General features: G+C 43.4%; 1 protein-coding gene across 1 annotated transcript in view; it reads left to right on the top strand.

Moving 5' to 3' along the window:
* Nucleotides 1–1,811: 1,811 nt before the first annotated feature.
* The window catches only part of LOC308340223 (ATP synthase subunit d, mitochondrial-like), a gene marked incomplete at both ends in the record, with an annotated part of 75,147 nt that continues 51,788 nt past the window's right edge, over nt 1,812–25,170 (top strand). The window contains 3 exons of the mRNA XM_080799383.1: nt 1,812–1,922; nt 5,014–5,097; nt 17,075–17,178. Of these exons, the coding sequence (XP_080655509.1) occupies nt 1,812–1,922; nt 5,014–5,097; nt 17,075–17,178 (299 nt within the window). The remainder of the gene's footprint in view (nt 1,923–5,013; nt 5,098–17,074; nt 17,179–25,170) is intronic.

Genomic DNA, 25,170 nt, shown 5'->3' on the forward strand with positions numbered 1-25,170 from the left:
GCCAGTTCTTTCTGGCCTGCCAGGTCTCTGTGGATAAGTCTGTTGCCAGTCTAACATTTCTGCCATTGTGTGTTAGACCTCTTGTCCTGAGCTGCTTTCAGGATTTTCTCTTTGTCACTAGGACTTGTAAGTTTTACTCTTAGATGATGGGGTGTGGACCTATTTTTATTGATTTTGAGGGGGGTTCTCTGTGCCTCCTGGATTTTTATGCTTGTTCCCTTTGCCAAATTAGGGAAATTCTCTGCTATAATTTGTTGCCATATACCTTCTGCCCCCCTCTCTCTTCTTCTTCTGGGATCCCAATTATTCTAATATTGTTTCGTCTTATAGTATCACTTATCTCTTGAATTCTCCCCTTGTGATCTAGTAGCTGTTTGTCTCTCTTTTTCTCAGCTTCTTTATTCTCCATCGTTTGGTCTTCTATATCACTAATTTTGTCTTCTGCCTCATTTATCCTAGCAGTAAGAGCCTCCATTTTTTATTGCACCTCACTAATAGCTTTTTTGATTTCAACTTGGTTAGATTTTAGTTCTTTTATTTCTCCAGAAAGGAATTATCTAGTATATTGCACGCTTTTTTCGAGCCCAGCTAGCACCTTGATCATCAGCATTCTGCACTCTAGTTCTGACATATTACTAATGTCCATATTGATTAGGTTCCTAGCCGTTGGTACTGCTTCTTGTTCTTTTTTTTTTGAGGTGAGTTTTTCTGCCTTGTCATTTAATCCAGATAAGAATAGATGAATGAGAGAACAAAATACTAAAAGGGTAAGAACGACCCCAGAAAAATACTAAAAGGGTAACACTAACCAAATCAGAAGAGACCTGAAACTGGGGGGAGAAGAAAGGAGGAAAAAGAAGAAAGAAAGAAAGGAAAAAAAATATATATGTATATATATGTGTATATATGTATATATATATTAGACTGGTGATGAGAACAGAGCCACACATTTGATTTGGGGTGTATTTTGGTCTGTTAGAGGAAACTGCCTCCCAAAATTTTAAAGAAAGAAAAACTTATATGTATACAAAAATAAGGGCAAACACAATGAAGGGATGGAATATGACTGTAAAGATGTAAATTTTAAAAGATTCTAAAAAAGGGATTGATAATATAAGAAGTTGGTTGAGAAAAGAAAAAAAAGAAAAGAATGTGATCAGGCTGGAGGCTAGAACAAAGCTATTCGCTAGATTTATGGTATATTTTGATCTATTAGAAGAAACTGTATCCCAGTATTTTAAGGAAAGAAAAACCTGTATGTATACAAAAAATAAGGTCAAATACAATGAAGGGATAGAATATGACTATAACAATGAAAACTAAAAATCTTTTAAAAAGGTATTGATAAGATATAATAGTTAAAAATGTTAAAATAGGAAAGAGGAAAGATTAAAAAAAAGAATAAAAAATAAAATTTCAAAAATTTAACATTGAAAGACTAAAGAATCATGGGGAAAAAGCCATGAATTCCCATAGCTCTGAAGTTTTGCAGTTCTCATTGATTGGTGAGCTTGGTCTTGGCTGGATCCTCTTTTTGATCTTCTGAGGGAGGGGCCTATTGCATTTGTCTTTGCCCAAGGCAGAATTGCACCACCCTTGCCAGGGACCGGGCTAAGTAATCCGCTCGGGTTGGCTTTCAGGAGCTTTTGTTTCCTGAATGGTTTCCGTAGAGCTTTGGAGGATAGGAATGAAAATGGTGGCCTCCCAATCTCCGGCTGGAGGACCCGAGAGCTCAGGGGCTCCACTCCTCAGTGCACCCTCAGAGAAAAGCAGTGAATCCCTCCTGCCTCCCTGGTCTCTGGCCGCGCTCCATGCTCACCGGGCCTGTGACCGAGTGTTTCTACGCACGCCCCCGTTTGGAGTCTTCAAACCCAGCAGGTTCCTGCAGTCTGCTCCCGCTACACTCCTTCCAGAGGAGGAAGGTGAGTCTTTCCAGATCTGCTGCTTTTGGGGTCTCTGCTCCAAGAGCAGTGGTCGACTGTGCCATGGATCACAGTTTAAGGTAACCCTGAGCTGAGATCACACTCCTCGGCTCTGTCTCTGTAGCCGGCTTCCCCACTCTTAATACCTGGGATCTCTACCACACTCAGACGCCCCTGATCTTTCTGTGACCCCAAGGGTCCTGAGACCACACTGTCCCTGTGAGGGCTCCACCCCCCACTTAGCCTCTGGAGTGATGTCCCTCCATGGAGCAGACTTCTGAAAGTTCCGATTTTGTGCTCCGCTACTCCACTGTTTGCCTGGAGCTGGCCCCTTCCCCCATGGTCTATCTTCCCATTTGTTGCCTTGGATTCACTTCTCCACATGTCCTACCTTCTGGAAAGTTGTTGATTTTCTGTTCCTAGAATTGCTGCTCTTTTTCTCTTTTATCTCCTGTTGAGTTTGTAGGTGTTCAGAATGGTTTGATAACTATCTAGCTGAATTCCTGGGACCTGATGATATTTAAGCCTCCTACTCCTTCACCTATCTTGCTCCAGTTTCTGCATTTCTTTTTCAATAGAATTGTTGGATAGAATTGTTGCCAGTAGGGCTGGTATATTAGAATACCAGAGACCTAGTATCTGTATTTTACCGAGGCATTGTCTCTGGAGAAAGGAATGAACAGTTGCAGCTTCTTGGCTTTCTGAGAATGGGTTCCCAAAGATTTGTAGTTAATAGGTCAGTGTCTACCTACAGGATTGGCCTAAGTCATCTGATATGTAGCTGGTTTATACTGCCTTGGGTGAAGATTGTGTTGGAGTATACTGACCAGGGGTGTTGAAGAGCACTGGGAGCATTACCTGGTAACCATTTCGAAGGATAATATTCAAACAATTGCAAATAAACTAGGACAAGGAACTTCTGAATCTGGTTTGGGTTTTTTTTTTTTTTTTTCCCCTTCTGTCCTTGTGACTGAACCATGACTTGACATTTTCCTCCAAAGGTGGGAAGGTTCTATGTTTACACACTTTCACAAATTGAATATTTTGAGCTCAAATATTTTCCTCCAAATACTATATTTTAATGACTTGCTAGATAAAAACTTAGTTCTTTCCCAGTTACATAAATTCTATGAACCAGGAACTGAGGCTTAGAGAACCCATAAGGGCTTACAAGGATGGTGGACTTGTGCAGAGTCAGAACAAGGCTGTCAGGAAAAAAAAGAGAGAGAGAGAAACTGCTAGAATTACATCTGAAATTAACCTCATCTCCTTTTCTGTTTATAATAATATGGGTAGTTGTGGGACGAGGTGGCATGGATTCTGGGGAGATTGAAATGTTCTGATAATTGCTTTTCCAACTTCTTTTTTTTTTTTTTTTAAGATTTTTAAAATTTACTCATTTGACAGAGATCACGAGTAGGCAGAGAGTCAGGCGGAGAGAGAGGAAAGGAAGCAGGCTCCCCGCTGAGCAGAGAGCCTGATGTGGGGCTTGATCCCAGGACCCTGAGATCATGACCCGAGCCGAAGGCAGAGGCCCAACCCACTGAGCCACCCAGGTGCCCCGCTTTTCCAACTTCTAGGTCTATGTCTTTGAGTCATCTCAGAAGCCATGGCTTCCAGGAGGGGTTCCTGGTTAAATGGCAGAGTCTGCAGTTGTCAGAGAGCTAGGGAGATAACAGACAGTATGTTGAATGAGTCCGATCCCCCAAGGCCTCAGTAGGCCCAAATGGCTAAGTGCTCTGGTAAGGCAAGAGGTGAATACTAGGTCTGTGTAAGTGCGGGGTAGTGGGAGATGGGAGACCGTCAAGGCTTCCATCAGAGTGCTAAGAGGCTGCAGGGAAAGTAAGCCATTGCCAGCACCCTTGTGAGAGTGGAATGGGTTTGAATGGGGAAAAAAACCTATAATATTAGTCCCTTCCTTTATGGGGTTTATTATTTAGAAGAAGAATCATAAATGAGTAATTATAAAGTTAACTCTTTAGCTACTGTTTTAAGGATGGTGGGAGCCTAAAACAGGAGCCTAATTGGGCTTCCCTAACGTGCCACCAAAGCCATCAGCTAGGTTCAGGCTCAGTGGGAACCAACCAGGCAAATGGAATCGGGTGGCTGGGGGAGGCGGAGAGCTTCTTTGGTAGAACAAACAAACACCTTGAGAAGAGAAGGCCTGTGGCTTATCTGAAGAACCAAAGACCAGTTTGGCTAGAGCCTGAGGAGTTGTGACATATCTTAAAAACTACATAGAACTCTTAACTAGCTCTCACTCAGATGCTTAAAGAGTGTTTGTAGTTTTGTGTACTGCAACAATGGGGGTTTTTTCTACTGTAGCAGTTAGGTTGAAATCCGTGGCATGGTGGGCGATAGTCTTGCTTGACCCTGTGCTTTTTAGTCTGTGCCTGGAGTATTAGGTTGAGTCCCAGATACAATCTTACAAAGGACAGAGATCAAGTGAACCATCCACATCCATGACCATCGAATGCTGAAGCAGCTAAGGAAGGATTCATTTGAGTTTCCACTGAAAGAAAGGAGGCTACTTGGCCTGGAGAAGGAAAGTGGGGTTTGGGGTGACCTCAAAAGCATTTTTAAACATACAGAGGGCTGTCAGTGGACACAGATTGAAACTTGTGAACCTAGAAGACCAGGTAAGGATCCGTGGGGTAGAAATTAGCAGATTTCCTTTTGCTCTCCAAAAATTAAAGCTGTGTAACAATGGACTAGACCCTTTCCATGAAAAAGAGTGCACTTGTTCTTGGAGATGTCTGCTGTGCTGGCTGGTCACTTTTCAAGTTTTGATAAGAAATCCAAACAGCTCCAAATTTTGGAGTAGGTGACCTGCTTTCCCATACATGACTTAATTTTTCCCATGGCAGTTTAGGGAAGTTTGGGAAGTCAGCTCTAGGGTTGAAAGAGCTTGATTTAAAAATCACAGTTCTGCCACTTGTAACTTCTCTGTATGATCTAGAGGAAAGTCTCGGGATGGTGGGATTTTCCTCCAGAGGGGATTTTCATTTGCTTCTGACAGGTGCCTGGGGGCACAGCTAGTCTTGGAGCTCCTGAATTTAAATTCAAGCCTTGACGTTTTCTGACAAATCAGGTGGCTGGAAATTGTGCTGCACCCGCAGACCAGGGCCTCTATGTGAAGCGTGCAGCCCACCAGGGTTCCAACTTAGAGAAGGGGGTGAGTTTTTGAGAATCACTTTGTTGGACAGGGAGGAGAAAATTGACTTTTGCCTTTCTAAAGCCCCACAAGGCTGCTGAAATATTACTCTGTATCACAGTTTTTCTTCAGGTTTGGCAAATAGTCCTAGGACAGAAAAGTGATGTTGAGAGCCGAGTTTATTGCTGGGGTTCTTTGCTTTTGCTAGATTTTGACCCATTGATTCCTCAATATCCTGTGAGCTGTTTGATGCCTTCAAGAGCCTGTTCTGATATTTTATCCAATTCCTTCTCCCAGGTAAACTGCTCATAATATTTTAATTTACATGCAGTACTTGAATTTTTTTTTCCCCATGTGCTTGACCTTTAACACCCCTTTTATTTTTGCCAGTATTTTTATTTATCTTTTTTTCAAAGGGTCATAAATGCAAATGACATTAAATTCCAAAAGGTATAAGGACATACAGTGACAAGTCCTTCTTACAGCTCTCCAGCCACCAAGCGACCTTCCTGGGGACCTCCACCTTACCAGTTTCTGTTGGGCAGCAATTGTGCTAAATAGATTTTCAGCGTTTGGATTGGCTGTTGTAACCTGTTGTTGGATGTTAATTGGAAAGTGTCAGAAACCAGGAAATGGTTACCATGAAAGTCAAGTTAGTGGTTACTCCTGGGGCAGAGGAATATCTACAGGAGGCTAATGTGTCAATAATACTCTAGTTCTTGCCTTGAATTCTGGTTAAACTGTTCCTATAAATTTGTGCAATTCTGTGTATACATTTCGTTCAACATGTATGTGTGTGCGCATGCACACACGCACGTTTAAAAAAAAACAAAACTGCAGGGGTGCTTGGGTGGCTCAGCCCATTAAGCATCTGACTCTTGATTTTGGCTCAGGTCATGATCTCGGCTCAGGTCATGATCTCAGGTTCATTAGATTGAGCCTGGCCTTGGGCTCCATGCTGGAAGTGGATCCTGCTTAAGATTCTCTCTCTCTCTCCTATCCCTTCATCCCCCTCACATGCACTTTCTCGCTCACTCTCAAAAAAATAAAAATAAAAAATAAAAACATAAAATAATTAATTAAAAAATAAAAAGCTGCAAAAACAACTAGAGAACACAAGAACCAGCTTGATTCACAGCAAGTCAACAGTTCTAAGAGAAGCCGAAAGATAATAGAATGATATCTTCAAGTGCTGGTTAAAGTCAGATCTAGAATTTCACATACTTCTCAACTATTTTCCAGGAGTGAGCATAAAATTAAGGTAATTTCTGATAGCCCAAAAGAATTTACAGGTAACTTATGTGTGCCGAGAAAAACTACTGCTGAATACACCACTTTCATAAGGAGGATATTGAATGCTATGGAAACAGTGAAGAAGCAATGTTTCAAATAATAATTAAAATTAAAAAATGAAAGCAGGAAGGAGCAACCGCCCAAATGCAATACTCTTCTTATAATAATTTCCACTTATTCTCTATGGCCAGCTCTTCATGTCATTGAATCCAGATATCCACGTTGTCGTCATTATTCCTATTTTTTGTGTGAGAAAAATCAGGCTCAGAGGAGTTAAGTGTCTCCCCCAGCAGGCACAGTGCTAATGCCCAGGTCTGCCAGGCTCCAGTTCTACTCATTACATTACTCTGTGTCACCATATTTAAAAACCAAAATGTAGACAGTGACAAAATCACCTGTAATAACACCTAGAAACAACAGCTATTTACATTGGCCTATTTCCTTCTGGTTTTTCTCCCATACATATGTTTTATACAATTGGGATTTCTTTCATTTCATAAACACTTGCCAAAACCTTATTATTTTTTTCTTTTTTAAATTCCACATTCACCTTTGGGCTTTTCAAGTTTGGTGGTCGATGAATCTTTCCACTCTGTTGTCTAGAAATAACTTAACCAGAACTCTTTGGTCTGACTGATCCATAGAATGTTGTATTTTCTTTATGTTCCTATTATGTGGTGCTGCTTTGAGCCAAAGTTAGGACAACTGACAGTCTTTACAATGTAAGTATTGTAGATCTTTTGAGAAGGACAGTGTGCAAAAAGGATCTCTGGTTGGCTTCCAGAAACCAGGTAGAAGTATTTGTTATCTCGGCTTGACTGATTTTCCCCTTTCCAGCCTTCGCTTTTTTTTTTTTTTTAAAGATTATTTATTTAGTTTTTTGAGAGAGAGAGAGAGAGAGAGCATGAACTGGGGGAGTGGCAGGCAGTGGGAAAAGACAGGGTCTCCATTGAGCAGGGAACAGATTGCAGGACTCGATCCCAGGACCCTGGGATCATTACCTGAACCTAAGGCAGACCCTTAACTGACTGAGCCACGTAGGTGCCCCTCCCACCTTCCCTCTTACTTCGCCCATCAGTGCTGACAGCAATAAAGGGTATTCCATGCATGGTTTCATGTCCCTTAGAACATGAGAACAAGAGTTACAGAAAGGACAGATGTCCTTTCCCAGGTCTAGGCCCCTTTCTTCAATTGGCTGGTGGCTTTTCCCTTTTGCCCCCTTATCATTTCATACAAAGTGCTTCATAGGTCCTGTCCTATAATAAGCACCTAATAGATGTTATCAATTTTAAAAATCATTCTGATTTTGTAACTTCTGAGTTCCGCTAGAAATGCCAGATGGTCTGGGTGGAGATTGCTTGTAAGGGTGAGAAGGAGAGGCTTAGGAAAGCTGTTTCCCAGTGGGAGTTCATTGTGCAAAAACATATATATTAAATATAACAAAATGATAAGCAAGAAAGATGGACAGATTTCTTAGAACAAAGGCATAGATGATGATGCAGCTGTGGAAGAGACAGAGAGCACACAACCAGGGAACCTAGAAGAAGGAGGCGAAGGATTTATCCGGTACAAACAATGTAGGGCATTTAGGGAAACAAAGTATAAGAATAAGAGGTAGAGGTCAAATTTTTCCTTTTTGCAATTCAATATTCAATTCTTGTTCAAGGGCATGTCTACCATCTTTAAGGAGGTCTACACAGGCTCCTAACTAAAGTATACAGGCCTATTTAGGGAGGTTATACTTGAAGTTATCACCCCTAATTTATGATTTTTTTTAAATGCTATTATTTCTGCCAACTCTTGTGTAAGGCAATGGGGGAACACATGTGATGAAAACTTCCATCTTTTTCTTGATAAGGAGACATCAGTGTTTAATGTAATCAAACTCTGGGATATTAAGAGAAGTAAGAACATGAAATATACATATGGTAATGGTATGTGTGGTGGAAAGAGGCGGTGGAGAGAAGAAAATGTGCCAAGAGTACCCCCTTGTACTTTCATTTTCACCCATATTTAGTGTTATTGCTTTTACTTTTCCCCAAATTCAGTACTATATTTTAAATATCTGCGCTCTTGGGATGGTGGTATAGTGGTTTGGGTTTTGGCGGAATGGGACGGAGAAAATCTAAGTTTCTTGCTGCTCCAGAGAATTGTGAGCATGAATATAGAACTTTGTTCCCAAGAAGAGTGAATGGAACAGTACCGCAGCGTGGGTCAAACTGGCTGGAGATGAGGTGGGAATGTGTGCACCTCAGAGCATGCCGAGGAGACAACTGAGAAGAGCTGAGCAGAAGACAGATCCCACCACATCAAAGTAACGGTTGTCTCCAGTTACCATGCGTACGCAGGCAGTTCTATACCTTCCCTCCGTACCTCAAAATTACTGCAGATGCTGCCTACAGCTAGAGACTATGCTGGATATCTAGGAAGGAAGTAGAAGAAAAACACCTGCATTCAAATCTAAATGTCTTCAGAATACTTAGAATTGACCATGATTCAGTTTTCTGCCATCATACAGAACCGTGCTAGAAATAGAAACTAAGGTATCAATAAGAAAGCAATTCTATTTTTTAGGCCCCTGAATTGGAGGTTTTAAAACTTCATACAACCAATACCTCCTTTAGAAATGATGGTTCAGGGGCACCTGGGTGGCTCACTTGGTTAAGTGTCTTTCGGTTTTGGCTCAGGTCACCATCTCAGGGTCCTGAGATTGAGCCCCAGTGTCTGGCTCTCCGCTCAGCAGGGAGCCTGCATTTCCCTCTCCCACTGCCCCTCCCCCTGCTTGTGTTCTCTCTCTAAAGTAAATCCCTTTTTTTTTTTTTTTTTTAAAGAATTGGCTCACATGTTATGAAGGCTGGCAAATTCAAAATATGCAGGTTAGGCAGCAGGCTGGAGACCCAGGGAAGAGCCAATTACATAACTTGTATCTGAAGGCAGTCTGCTAGGCAAATTCCCTCTTTCTTGGGGGTCTTTGGTCTGTTTTCTCTTAAAATTTTTTAACTGATTAGGTGAGGCCCGCACATGCCATGAGAATAATCTTTATTCACCATCTACTGATTTAAAATGTTAATCTCATCTGAAAAATACCTTTATAGTAACCCCCAGATGGTTCCAGCCATATATCAGACACTGTGGCCTAGCCACTTCGGCACATAAAATTAACCATCACACCGAGGTCTGGGACCTGGTCAAAGTAAAGACCCCACAGGCCTATTCCCACAGTATAGAAGTGAAGTTGGGAGGGTGGAAAAGAATCACAGCTCTTCAGAGCACCCTGGGGATTGGAAGAAAACTAACCTGTTCAAGATGTTAGTATTATCAAGCACAGAATATAAAGTAGTTGTGTTAGATACATAGAGGGAAGCTTAAGTATGAACAGGGAACATCTCCACAGTCACTAGGATGGTATAATTAAAAAAGGTGGACAATACCCAGTGTGGGCGAGGATGTGGAGAAATTGGGGCTTTTATACACTGCTGGTGGAAATTGAAAATGATGCAGCCACTTGAAAAACAGTTCAGCAGTTCCTCAAAAAAGTAAGATAGTTACCATATGAGCCAATAATTCCACTCCTAAGGATATACCCAAGACACCTGAAAACACGTCTGCACAAAATCTTGTACGTGAATGTTCATAGCATTATTCATCATGGCCCCGAAGTGGAAGGGACCCAGATGTCAATCAACTGATAGATACACAGAATGTGGTCTATCCACTTCGTGGAAGACTATTTAGCCATTAAAAGGAATGAAGTAGGGAGATAAGCTACAACATGGATGAAACTTTAAAGAAGGGTGCTGTGTAAGCAGACACAAGAGGCCGCATGTTATAGGATTCCGTTTATACGTAATACTCAGAATAAGCACATTAATAGTGACAGAAAATAGATTAGTGATTGCCAGGGACTGGGGGCTGGAGAAAAGGAGAGTGACTGCTTATGAGTACTAGGTTCCTTTGGGGTGATGAACATGTTCATGGTCATACAACTCTCTGAAGATCTTAAAGTCCACTGAATTGCACCTTTTAAAAAGGATGAATTTTGTGCTAGGAAATCATATTTCAATAAATCTTATAAAATATGAGCAGAGAACCAATAAATATGTTATACATATACATATATAGATATTTTGTAAGTAGGCTCCATGCCTAGTGTGAGGCTTGAACTCACGACCCTGAGATCAGGACCTGAGCTGAGATCAAGAGTCACATGCTTAACTGACAGAACAACCCAGGCACCCTGAAAAATTATTTCAAAAGCAAACTTTTAAAAATGAAAACTTGAAATGAGAAAACAGTGGTTGAGTCTAATGGCTGATTAGACATAGCTGAGAGAGAATTAGTGAATTGGAAAAAATTCTCCAGAATACAGTATAGAAAAACAAAGACAGGATTCGTGAGAGAAAGGTTAGTGCCACTGAAGGAAAGGAGAACTAGCACATGTAATAATTATAGAAGGAGAAGAGGGAGAAAATAGGGTAGAATTAATATCTGAAAAGAATTTGCTGGGAATTTTCTAGAAATGACAGAAGAACCATTCACAGATTCAAGAAACCTAACAACTCTGAAGCAGAAACAACACACAGTAAGTTTTCTAGGAAGAGCTGTACATGTATTTGTTTACTTTTCGAGATTATTGAATAATCAAGCTAAAATGTCCACAACAATCAGCAAGAGAATATATAAATTGCATATATTCAGACCAGCAGAGAAAAAAAATAGAAGTCAAGAAAAGATAGAAGAAGAAACAAGTAGGCCAAAAATTAGCACAACATAAGATGGCAGATCTGAATACCGCTTTCCTCTTCTCTTATAGGTGTTCCCAAGACCATGCCCCCCCTCCATAAACTTCCTACACAGGAATATTCGAATCTGTTTCCAGAGCAAACTGATTTGTGAAACTGGTACAATTGCTCTGGAAAAGGACTGAGTATTACCTAGTTAAGTTGGACTTGTGTGCATCCTATATCACAACAATTTTACCATTAGAAAAAACCTCTAGAGATAATCTTGCATATATACACCAAGGGATATGTGCAATGGTCAACAGTAGACTGGATGAATAAATTGTGTTATGGGCCTCCTATGGAATCTTTAAAAAAGATTTTATTTATTTGTTTAACACAGAGAGAGAAATCACAAGTAGGCAGAGTGGCAGGCAGAGGGAGACGCAGACTCCCCGCTGAGCAAGGAGCCCAATGCAGGGCTCGATCCCAGGACCCTGAGATCATGACTTGAGCTGAAGGCAGATGCTTAACTGACTGAGCCACCCAGGGGCCTCGCATCCAATAGAATTTTATAAAACATCGGCAAAAGGTCACAGCTATACACATCAATATGGGTGCATTGCAAAAACGTTAACAGCAAAAAAAGCAAGTCACAGAAGAATACAAGAAAGTGAATCTATTTAGATAAAGTTCAAAAACAGACAAAATCATATACTATGTCATTTTGTATATATATACACACACATATATATACACACACACATATATATATGCACACACATATACACATATCCCTTTGGAGTCATACATAACTATAAAAATACAAAGGAATAATTAATACAAAATTCAGGACAAGGATTTGCATGTGGCGATTGGGAAAGGGAAGAGCACACAACAGAGGTTTCCAAAAGCACCAGTCATATTCCATTTATGAGTGGTGAGTCCCTGGATGTTCAAACTTGTTTCCTTCAAATTATACACATCCTTGATATAATATTAATGTGTGGTATGTTCCACAATGATAAAAATTCATTTAAAATAAATTACTCAACAAAATTCATTCAAAGGAGGCTCTGGGGGTACCTTAATAGATAGTTTCTGAAAATGTTGAAAAAAAACTTTGAAGAAAAATGATATGTGAGCACAAACTGAGGTTTAAGGAAAAAAACAACACTTTTCTGTGCTTCCTGAAATGCCCACCCTCCCGCCTCCTCGCCCCGAGAAGGTATGCATTACCTGGGTTTTCTGTCTGCCCACCTTTGAAAGTTGGGGTGCGTCAGAGTGAGGGAGGAGACCGCTGTCCACGGAGGCAATCAAAGGGAAGCTATTACCATTGCCTATCTCATCTCTGGGTCTGTCTTGGATCTCCCAGGCTGTATTCCTACATGTGAATAACAGAAGCTTCATTATCCACACTTGCAGAGGGACTGGATCAGAGGAAGTTGCTGGAGGGAGGTGGGCAGAGGAGGCAAGGATAACTTTAAACCAGAGTCTTTAGCAGGAGTCCATCCTGGGGGAAAGGGAAGGACGCCAGTTAGCCAGGGGGATGTTGCAAAGGGCAGAGCTGCAGCATGGCCGGCCAGTGTGGTCCCCAGCCATGAGTGGGAAAATGCTAGCCTCCTGGGACACTGCCCTGTGATTCAGGCTGAAGAAACAGGACCTGCAACGCTTGAAACAGGACCACAGCACTGCAGTGGTCTAAGGCGGTCATCCTTGGTCCCCAGGCACCCCACAAGCCGACTGGACTGGTCAGAGAGCTGCAGGGCTGGACGCAGTGCCCTTCCACAGAGGATAACATAACACAGCCTCTCCCACGGGGTTCACAACAGGGCAGTGCTCAAAACCGCCCAGGGGCATACAGCACTGTCTGACAATGAGAGGGAGCCTTTGCAAAGGGACCTCAGGAGCTCAGACTCACAGATGATCCGCTCTGCTCTCTTAAAGCTGCAGTGTTCCTTTGAGCCTCAAGGTGGTACAGCAGCACAGTCTACGGCGGGCAAAAATCTGAAGCTTTGCGAAAAGCTTCCTTGGGCACAATTAGCCTGACTGCTCGAACCATCTCTCAGTCTTGCAGGCATTCCTTGTTTCATCTGGCCTGGCTCCTAATCTAGCCTCACTCGCAAGGTCTTTTCTTGCTGGGCCATCCTCTTTGAGCCCCAGCCAGAACCTGGATCATTTTCTCAATTCTTAGGTCACTTCTGCTCAGGTTTGCCCCCCAGTTTCAGGTCAGAATGGCTGCCCTGTGATCCTGGGGCCTGTCCTCCCAACCCAGACCGTGCCAGGCACACAGGAGACATGCGTCCACGGGGCTCACCAGACAGTCATATCCTGCTCGGCTGGGCAGACTGCAGACGCTCACCACCAGCGGTCCCTGTGTGCTCAGGCCACCCCCTTCCTTCTTCTTTTACCCATCCCCACCCACCTCGGTCACTCCTCATGAGCTTTTAGGGAACTTTCTATTAGCATTTCATCATGTCTATGCCATTTAAAATTAGCGTTCATTCTAGGTGTACTCTAAAAACCACTCCCAATACAGCCTCTGTTCAAAATGGTGCCTTACCAATACGGTCTGCACCTGCTGCCATCACTTCGTATCCCCTTACATTCTATTATTGCAGTATCACTCGATTTTTCTTCTCAGCCCTTTTTCCATCTGAGAGAAGCAAGTATTTATCACCTGTTGGTCCCCCAGAGTGTAAGCTCCCTTAGAGCCAGGACTTCACCAGTTTTGTCCTCTCCTGTGCCCTCAGCCCTAGAACCGTATCTGGCCTGCAGTGGACACTCAACCAACGTTTGCTGAATGAATGGGTGGATGGGTGGATGGGTGGACGGATGGGCAGGGGTTAGCCCTTCCCAATAAGTCAGTGGCAAAAGCAGTGTACTGGGAGTTTGCAGTCTAAATTTGAGTCACAAGTCACTTGCAGGACTTGGAGCAAGTTGCTTGATCTCCCAGTGTGGCCTGTTTCTCAATCTATAAAAGGACTTCAGGATCGGAAGTGCTCTCCTGCCTTGATGGTTTTGGTTTTATGAAAACACTTCCAAAGGGGCCAAGACCATAAACTAGGTGGCAAGCATCACACATTCTCTGTAGGAAACTACTGCAAATACTAACCTCGCATCAAAAGATGCATTTATATATGTGCATAAACACATAATTGTTTCATAATCTTTAAGTCTTTAAAAGATAATTTTCCTAAGAAAATCTTGTATGTATTGGTCTTTGCCTGTATTCCCATTTTGGTCTCTGGCTCCATGTATTAAGGATTCTGATTTTTCTGACAAAGCTTCTTTTTCCAAATTTTTATTCCCCATTTGGGATTTTACAATGTTATTTCTTCTCATTAGTAATTTCCAATTATCTAGAGTTGAGAATATCCTATAGTAGACACACCTATAGGTTCCCGATTTTGGAAAATTAGTAACATTACTTTGGGAAGGATGGCATGCTCTTAGTGTGCTTCCAACATGGTAAGTAGGTTTTTAATAATAATATTATTATTAATAAATAAGAATAAATAATATTGATACTAATAATATTATTAAGGGCCCTTTGGAAAAAGAACTATCACCTTATACCATGATTTTCCTCTTAGTACTTGGCTGTGGTTGTTTGGTAGAATTGCCACATCTAGAAAACCTTAAAATACTTTTTGAATGAATGGTCAGTGACATGTGAGAGAAAATATTCATATCTTGAGGGTAGAACTTCATGAAAGTGGTTCTTTCTTATTCAAGGGAGGAACTCTAAATGAGCTGGAGGACAAAAGCAGTGCCTTTCCAGTACCCTAATGGATTCTCCAAGTCCCCAACTTTCAATGTCTATTCTTCTCTCTTTATAATAAAAAACAAAAACAAAAACAAAAAAAGTGATAACCAAAATAGGCAAAATGATGGCCTTCCCAAATATGTCCAAGTCCCTATCCTCAGAACCTGAGAATATTTTACCTTATATGGCAAAAGGGACTTTGTAGATATGATAAAGTTAAGGACCTTGAGATGGGGAGAGTACCTTGAATTATCCTGGTGGGTCCAATCTAATCTTCTGAAGGTAGGAGACTCTTTTCTAGCTGTGATCAGAGGAAGATGTGAGTGGAGAGGAAGAGTCAGAGAAGGGCCACATAGCTGGCTTTGAGGATGGAAGAAGGGGCCACGAGCCCACAAGAGAGCAGGCAGCCTCCCGCAGCTGAAAAGTCAAGGAAATGGATTCTCCCTTGGAGTCTTCCAAAGGGACGTGGTCCTGAAGACACTGAGGTTAGCCTGGTGAGACCCCTGTCAGACTTCTAATCTACAGAACTGTAAGATTATGAAATTCGTGTTGTGTTATGCCACTAAACATGTAGTAATTTGTTACAGCAGCAATAGGAAACCAATATGTTACCTTCTTGTTTGAACAAAAACTTTGAGCTCCCTGGAGGAAAAGAAGAGAGGCCAGGCCTGGTGTCTGGAGCTGAGCCACCACCACATGGGGCCACGGAGCACTTGAAATATGACTAGTTCATGTTGAGGTGTGCTCTAAGTGTAGAGTCACATAGATTCCAAAGATGTAGCATGGAAAAAAAAACCCTAATTAATAATTTATTCATTCAATTACATGTTGGAATGCATAATTTTAGATACATTTATTTAAATGAAATATTATTCACCTGTTCTTTTTTAACTTCTAAAAACATGACCATTCAAAAATTTCAACTACACTACATGTATCTGTGGCCCACGCTATACTCTGATTGGCCAGCGCCGCTATGAAGCATCACTGAAGGGTAGAGGAGGCTGATTTCAGGGCAGAGAGTTCTCTAGCCAAGTGGTGAGCTGTGATGAGAATCACCGGGGAGAAGCTTCCAAGAGGAAAGGTCAAGTTTTCTCGTGTCTTCCTTCCTGTCCTGGACTGAAAGAGAGGCTGTCCTATGGGTCTTTATATACTCGGCACCGAGCAGAGTGACCGGCAGATGCTCCATGTTTGTTTGCTAAGCACGCATTTGATGTTGCTGACCTTAGGAGGTGTTCTGACGAGGCACAGCAAGACGATATGCTTGTCCTGAACAATAGTCCTGACGGAACTAGAAACTATGGTCTCACAGAAAACAGGATGCAACGAACAGCTTTTCCTATTTTGACCAGTCTTTGTTGCCCAGCCTTACCTCTGGACAGAGCTAGTTAACATCTGCAGGGAAGAAAGACATCAAAAAGACTTAGAAACCAAACAGCAGCCTCAGCGTCCGAGCCCAGAAATCAAGAAGCATTCCATGGAGTGATTTTTGTCCAACTTATTTCTTATCTCGGTGGCAATTTCTCAGTAATGCAGAAATAAATGGCCTAAGCTTAGAATCGGGAGACAAATTCTTCATCTGAACTTCTGGGTCTTCTCTGATTTGCCGCATGATCAACTTAGCTTCCCTGTGGTTTCCTCCATCGTGCCTGCGTGAAGAGGTATGTGCTTGTATTTATCAGTACAGAGCCCTGGGAGGATAATTTAGTGGCTCTAATTAGAAGTAATTTTTTTTAAATACCACGAATAATTTGCCTCAGAGACAAATGACCCTGGCACAGGATTTGGGACGCTGACCTGTTGCTTGGCTGCAGCCCTGACTTTGACATTTGTGGGATCATTCGTGGTTCAACAGTTATCACAGGCCCCACCCACCATATTTGAGTGTCCAGCATGGTTATATGCAGTAAATGTTGCGGGTTATTTTTCCCTGTATGATGTCATTTGCTTAACTGAAATGAACTTTGTGCCATTAAAAATGGGGAAATACAATTGATTTCAATGCCATTTGAGTCTGTTTTGAGGTATTGTGGACGGAAATATCCTGGTTACTGGGTTGGGATGATTCATGTAGCAGAACAGTCTGGGGAATAAACTTTATCTTGTCCTTGTCTTTATTTTTGTTTTCTATATGGAAACTAATAATTTGAGGTTGGCAACGTGGATTTGGGCTAAATTTCCTCAATGAATTTTTTTCCATGGTTCTCTACTTCAGACCAACAATCTCCATCCCTACGCTGTTCTCCAAAGGCAGGCCTACACATGGGCCATCTGCAGGATGACAAGCCTGTCAGCCACCACAGTCAGCCCTTCTCCGAGGTAGGTGAGGCTCAGAATTCACTGCATTTTCATCAAAAACAGAGTGTCACAATTTATTTCCAGGAGCCTGAATGTGAGTTAGTCATGACAGTGGTGTCAGTGGAGACTGTTGCCTGGTACAGAGGCCGAGCTCATTAGTCTGACCCCCATGCTGGGCCATGGGGTGTGTGACCAGTGAGAAAGTACCGACAGTTTGGCAATTGAAGACAGCCTGTGCTCATGTTCGCAGCCCTGCTCACAGAGCTGTCTTCAGCAGACAGCAGGGCTAGTTGGTTGTACACATGCACACACACACACAGAGGCAGAATTATGTTTTTCCTGATGCTTCAAGAAAGTCTGTAAGTTAAGACAAATGATATCGCCTGGCAGCGACTGACCATCCCGTTACTGGGAAAACGCACAGGCATAGGAAATGAATAATATGGTGGCCCAAAAAACAGCCGATATTCATGAAGAGGTCAAGGCTTGGAGAAAATAATAAAGACACAATCCAACTATTTCATAATAACCTATAACCACCTATTCTAATGCGATGTGTAAGATTGATAATACCCATCTATGTTTATTCTCTTCTACTAAACCATTTTAATGGTCCCAAGGCTCTGGTTTGAAACTGAAGACCACTCATTAGTTACTATTGTGTTTCTTTTAGTTCACTAAATACAGACTAAATGTCTTAGAGTTCTGGAGAATACCAGTAGCCCATGTACTATGACTAAGCACGGTTGGATCCAGCTTTGAAGATGTGCATGTCACATCCCCTCCCCGGCTCCCCACGTGGTGAGTGAATAGCTTTTGTCCATGTAATGTCATGTTCCATTGAAGAGCCGCTGGAAGCCGTGTCTTTTATTCCCATTTTATTTCCTTTATTTTGCTAGCTTGCAGAGCCCGTGGCACTGTCTGTTATCATCATCACTATTTAAAGCTTATCTTTGTGGATGCGATTGTACTTGGGGGTTGTCAAAACCTGAGGAAATGTGGCCTTTGGTGAATGGCCACAGAATAATATGACATTTTCAGATCGGCCCAGCACCGGGAATGCTACTCGCGGGATGGGCAGATACGAAGCAGTTCTTTTTGTCCTGGAAGCCACCGACATTCCAGTGTAGAGGGAGGTAGATGGTTCAGGAGCCATCCGTTTTTCTGCTTAAACAGATGTCTCTGGATTGTAGCCTTTTAACAAACCGTGTAGGCACCTGCAGTGGAATCATCTGCTTCGCCCGCTATCCCGGTTGATGAGTCTCACACTAGACCTGCTGGATCACAGCCTCTGGGGATGGGGCAGCCAGCAATCCCAACTGCTTTATTTTTTGTTTGTTTGTTTGTTTGTTTGTTTATTATAGTTGTTGTTTTTAGAAAGAGAGCATGCAAGAGTGATAACAGGGGAAGAGGGGCAGAGAGAGAGAGAGAATCTTAAGCAGGCTCCACGCCCAGCACGGAGCCAGACTCGGGGCTCTATCTCATAACCCTGAGATCATGACCTGACCTGAAATCAAGAGTCAGACACTTAACCAACTGCGCCACCAGGTACCCTGCCCCATGGCCTCCTCCAATCGCTTTTCTTTCTTTCTTTCTTTCTTTTTTTTTTAAAAGATTTATTTATTTATTTATTTGACAGAGAGAGAGAGATCACAAGTAGGCAGATAGGCAGACAAAGAGAGAGAGAGAGGGAAGCAGGCTCCCTGCTGAGCAGAGAGCCCTATGCAGGACTCGATCCCAGGACCCTGAGATCATGACCTGAGCCGAAGGCAGTGGCTTAACCCACTGAGTCACCCAGGCGCCCTTTTTTTTCTTTCTTTAAAAAAAAAAAGATTTTATTTATTATTTGACACAGAGAGAGATCGATCACAAGTAGGCAGAGAGGCAGATAGGGGTGTGGGGGAAGCAGGCTCCCAGCTGAGCAGAGAGCCTGAAGCAGGTCTCGATCCCAGGACCCTGAGACCATGACCTGAACCAAAGGCAGAGGCTTAACCCACTGAGCCACCCAGGCCCCCCTCCAATTGCTTTAAATGAACTTTTCATTTTAGAATAGTTTTAGATTTACAAAAAAGTTGCGAAGATAATACAGAGAGGTCCCATTCATAACACACCCAGTTTTCTTCATCAGTATCTTGTAGGAGTGTAGTACATTTGTTGTAATTACGAACCAGCACCGACACATTATGAACTAAAGTCCACACTTTATTCGCATTGTGCCCTTTTTCTATTACAAGGTCCTATCCAGGGACCCACGTTATGTCGAATTGTCATATAGATATTACCTCAGACTTCTCTTTGCTGTGACAGTTTCTCAGACTTTCCTTGTTTTTTATGACCTTTGAGGGTTTTGAGGAGTTCAAGAGAGTTTTTTTTTTTTTTTAGAATGTTTCTCAATTGGGATTTGTTTGATGTTTTTCTCCCAGTGAGACTGGGGTTCTGGGTTTCTGGAAGGAAGACCACAGAGGTAAAGTGCCCTTCTTGTCACATCACCTCATGGGTTTGTACTATCAACATGACTCACTGTTGGTGGTAACCTTGAGCCCCTGACAGAGATGGTTTTGACAGATTTGTCCACTGTAAAGTTGCCCTCTTTTCCCTTCTTTGTACACTGTACTCCTTGCAAGGAAGTCACTGTGGGTAACCCACACTAAAGGAGTGGGGAGTTATTGTCCACCTTGAGGGGAAGAGGAGCTGCAGAACCGTTGGGAATTCTTCCACATGGGAGATTTGTCGATTCAATCATTTGTTTACCTCAGTATGGACTCAAGGACACTGGGTTATAAACCAATACTACTTTTGATCAAATTACTCCAGCTTAGTCCATGGGGAACTCTTTCAGTTGGCTCCTGTATCCCTTAGTACTCACTGTATCCCTTTGATATATCCCCATTGTTGTGGGGTTTTTTTCCGGCACTCTGGGACTTTCTGCCCCTGAAAGATGCACCAAGAATTTACATCTTCAACAGGCTCCAGCACATTCTAAAATTCAAGACTTATTGTTTTCAGCCGTCAAAACCAGAAGTTTCCAAATGGCCTGGTTATTGGTGGATGTGGGACAAAGTCATTTTTAAAAAACGAATACGATTACTTGTATCCTCAACATCTCTCTCAATTTATTCTATAACATCCATAACCAAGGCATGTACAAAGAAGCCGTTATTCAAACCCAGTCAAGAGTCAAGGACTCATCGGGGGAGAATCATCCCTAAAGAAAGTTTCCTGGGAGCTGCAGGGCTCCTCAGCCACAGGCAAAAATCTGGGTGAGGGCAGCTGTTGCCCTGAGCTAGCCCAGTCCCTGTGAGAGAGGATCTGGAACCATCTTGGCTGCTTCTTTGGGACTTTCTGGTGACTTCCATGAGAGGGAAGGTCAGAACAGACCTGTGGACAGCAAACCCAGTGGCTGGCTATAGACTGGGGCAGAGTCATCCTTCAGGGAGGGCTTGTGTGAGGGAACAGTGGGGTTATGGATGAGTTCGTGCTGTGGGAATGGGAAGGAAGGGACTCTGTGTTTGCCTAGGGCATCAAAAGTGTGTGTGTGTGTGTGTGTGTGTCCATGTGGACTTGCACACATGTAGGGAAACATTTCTTCCACCTACTTTCGTCACTGTCATCTGACCTTTTATCCCTGGATTAGACTGAGAGCCAGTCGCTGCAGAATGGGTATGCTGTGTGGACACATCGAATCTTTGGATGTACATCTAGTATTCACTTTATTTTTTTTTTTAAGATTTTGTTTATTTGTTTGAGAGAGAGAGAGAGAGAGAGAGAGAGCACGAGTAGGAGGAGGGGCAGAGGGAGAGAGAATGATCGACCAGACTTCCCACTGAGCGAGGAGCCCAACGTTGGCCTCCATCTCAGGACCAACCTGAGCTGAAGGCAGATGCTTCACAGACTGAGCCACCCAGGTGCCCTGAGTACTCACTTCAGATTTTTTTTTTTTTTTAAAGATGTTATTTTTTTATCTGACAGAGAGAGACAGCGAGAGGGGGAATACAAGTGGGGAGAGGGAGAAGCAGGCCCCCTGTCAAGCAGGAAGCTAGATGCGGGGCTCGATCCCAGGACCCTGGGATCATGACCTAAGCCGAAGGCAGACGCTCAACGACTGAGCCACCCAGGCGCCCCTTGCTTCAAATTCTTGTTAATCTGCCACAGTGATGACGAAAACGCAGCCTTGGCACACAGAACCATCGCAGCAGGAAGGTAACCAGCCCCTGCTTTTCTTGGCTCTTCCTTGGTTTCCATATTTGCCTTGGCTCCTCTGCAGTGGCTGAACATCTGTTCACCTTCTCAGAATGCTGCCGGTAGTGTTTCTAATCAGCGGTAACAACCCACGACATGGAGTCCTTGACAGGAGGGCATTCTAGACGGCTGAATGCCCGATGTCACGGCTGGGAATTGCTGACCTGTTGCTATTACATATACCCCCATATTGTCCATTTTGATTCTTCTTCCCCCTCTTTACCCAAACGCCGCTCCTCCTGCCCCCCTCCTCCTGCGCACATCCTCCCCCGGCGCTGTGGAGGACGAGTCAGGACTTCCTCCGGCTGATCCTCCTCCGGCGGGCTACACCACCGGCAACAGCCACCCTCCAGGTATGATTCTTGGCACACTTCTACTGCATTCTGGAAACACTTGTGGGCATTAGCGCTGCCGCCACTATTGATTATTTTTATTGGGGATTGGGGATGTTGTATATTGTCTCGCAGGGCTTTTTTCCCCATCTGTTGCTGGGCTCGAGTTTTTGGCAGAGATTCACTGGAAATGGGATTGCGGTCTTTTTTTTTTTTTTTTCCCCATTTGAGGCAGGAATGCAGATGGGCTGTCCTTTTAATTCTTTTGCTGCCACCTGGGAGGAATGTGTCATTTCATTCCTGAAGTAAAGAGGAAAAAGAACCACATCTGAAATGATCTAATGCAAGTGCGTGCCCACACACTTCAGCTACTCCCCACAACCTGGCGGCTCTAGTGACACCCATAATGTGTGTGATTCTCTGTGCCTTAGGCTCCGCTGGTGGGAAGCTTTTCCTTTGAGCTTCCACTCAAGGTCTGGAACAGTGATGATATAAGTCATGTCAACCACAGCAGTAAGGTAACTTACATCAGTTGAATGGGGTTTAGCTGCAAGAAATCCTTCCACATAACTCAGTTTTCACAATGACACGATGGGGTAGATGTAAATCCCCACTGTACAGCCGAGGAAACTGATGATAAGGGTTTTCTTGTTTTTCTCCTTCAAACTCATGAAGCTCCTAATGGTGTCCCACGATTCTTTCCCTGGAGAAGCCACGTGTATAAACCAACGGTCGAATTACAAGAGGGCGAGTATCCCATGGGTGGAAACACAAAGCAAAAAAAAAAGATCTTGGTGTGTCTTTGTGGATTTGCAAAGCGCTAGGTGGAGCTCGGGGTCTTGTCTCTAGGACGGCGACCCAGGGTTCCTGCCCAGGATCTGCCTCCCCACCTCTTTCTCCTGGGCCCTCTCTTCTGGCCCCAGGCTGTGCTGCACTTCCCCCAGCCAGTTCCTCTCCAGGCCTGTCCCCCACCAAGAAGGTACTTTCCTGTCTGTTCCCCGCGGATTCTCATCTGGGCTCCCAGCCACCCAGCACTGACCTTGCAGTGACCTCCTTCATTCCCTTCCTCTGGGAGGTCTCAGTGGGATTCCGTGCTAACCCCTTCCCCATTTCTTCTTCCAAACTGTTAGAGAGCATCTAGAATGCTACTGAATACTAAGGCAGGTTCTAGTTTACCCTGAAGCCTGGCTTTTAAGCAATGAAATGCTAAGAACTGGCTATTGGGTCCTACCCCTCAATGACTGTCACAACTCATGGGCTGGCGTGGTCCATCATCAAAAGGGTCCCGTCTTCCTCGTGACCAACTGAGAGCACACCCAGAGGCTGAAGATGGTTCAGGTATGTCTCTGGGGGCTTGTCTTGGGTTTCCTATGGACAAGGGAAGCCGACCCTGCACAGGCTTCCAGAAGTTCCGCTTCCTCTTGGCATCTTGTCCATTTCCCCTTTCCATCTCTCCCTTCAGGGTTCTGCCTTCTCCTGCAATGAGGATAGTTTCTCTTCTTGTTTGAGTGTGGACAACCTCCATTAACTCTGGATCCCTGAGATTCTTCCAAGCCAAGTATACACGAGATTTAAATCTTGCTAACATCAAAGTTGATGTGTCTTATGCCACTACCTTCCCACCCTAAACCCACACAACACACAAACCGGGGGTGAGGTTGGGAGAGTGAGTGTGAACAGAGGCTCGTCTTCCCCCATTGGCAATTCCTCAGTGGCCTTGAGGCTTCCCAACTGTCTCTAGTTTTGGAGCCAGCGTTATGTAGGTTTCCCCAAAGCAGGATGCCTGGGCCCTCGGTTGCTTTCAAAACATGCCCTTCCTTTGGCAGCAAGTTCCTGCTTCTCATGAGAGGGACACCTTCATCTCGTTAGAGAGCAGGAGTAACTAACATCCCAGAGCCCAGTGGTGACTGCTCAGACTTCCCGCGTTTCCATCCGCCTGGGTTTTCTTGATGACTCATGCCATTCCCTGTGTTCCATTTCTTGCAAACCTTCATTGAATAGTTAGTCAAATATTGTGCCAGACAGTGTGAGGGTGGTAGTGCAAATAATGGAAACATTTAGTTCTTGCTCTCCCGAGACCCACAGTGCAAGGGGCAGGTATCTGCTGGATAGACTTTTTCATAATTTACATTTCCTTTGCATTATTTATCTGTGCTTGTATTTCCAATGAGTGGAGCATTAAGACAGGTCCAGACAAAGGAGAGGTGGGCTTTTAGGTAGGGGATCAGAAGAGTCTTATCGCGAGAGGTGGATTTGATCGTGACCTTGGAAGATGTCTAGGTCTCTGGCTGGTAGGAATATACATTGAAAGAATGGCTCAGGCAGAACAGAGCACAGGCATAGGGCATGTCCCCGGGGCCCCTCGCATAACTAGGCGGCACTTGGGGAGAAATGTGGGAGGAGGAATGGGAGAGGATACGGGAGTGAGGCTGTTGGGGGCTTCCACAGTAGAGGAGCGTTTTTCCATTATTCTGTGATAATAATACAAAATGTACTTGCTATGTACATTAAAGGTATCCTGCATAATTCTCTGCAGAGGGAAGGCAGCTATACCCACCAGCACACTCTTGCCTCCGATTTTGAGCTTTTTAGAAGACGTGGAAAAAAATATGTACCGGTATTCTTGTACCTGTGTGAAATTTTTTTGCCCCCACATGAATAATTTATTTGTTTGAATCTGCTTTATGCCTTTTATTTTTGTTTTGTGCTCATAGCCTATATATTTTGGGGCCAAAGAATGCAGGCTGGGGGGCCCGATCTGGGTTTCAATCTCAGCCCTGCTGCTTCCCAGAGGTTTGATGGCGGGCCAGGTACTTGACTCCCCTGTTTCTTAGTTTCTTTTTCCATAGAATGGAGATAAAAGTATGCACCTTTCGGGGTTATTGTAAGGAATCAAGGAAATTATACCTGGAAAAGCCCTCACTGCCTGGCACAGAGTACATAATAAGTTTTTGCTGTTGTCATTATGCTTTTAGAAATTAAACGAATTATTCACATGATTAGGGAAAGAACTGAAAGAATAATACATGGCCACAGTGAAGCAACAACCACTACCACTGCTCTCTGTGAGCACAAGTGAGCCGTAAATGAAACTCCCCCGTCTCCACGCTTCCAGCCACTCCCCAGCCCGAGGCTGTCACTGTTGTATTCCACAGGTATCCTTCTAGAACCCTTTGGAGTTTCTAGAATATAATATGTGTGTGTGCCTCCCTCTCTTTCTGAATCTGAAATATGTGTGTGCATGCATCTTTATACATACACACTTATGTGTATGGCTTTACACCTTATAGTTTCACTTCATAATGTATCTTCGTGATTGTTCCGTATCTACGACACGGACTACATAACTGTTTTAAATGACAGCACAGTATTTCATTTCATATATATAAACCCAGCTTTTTTTTTTTTTTAAGATTTTATTTATTTATTTGACACACAAAGA

The sequence above is a fragment of the Martes martes genome (assembly GCF_963455335.1).
Source record: "Martes martes genome assembly, chromosome: 3".
In the NCBI taxonomy this organism is placed as follows: Eukaryota; Metazoa; Chordata; class Mammalia; order Carnivora; family Mustelidae; genus Martes; species Martes martes.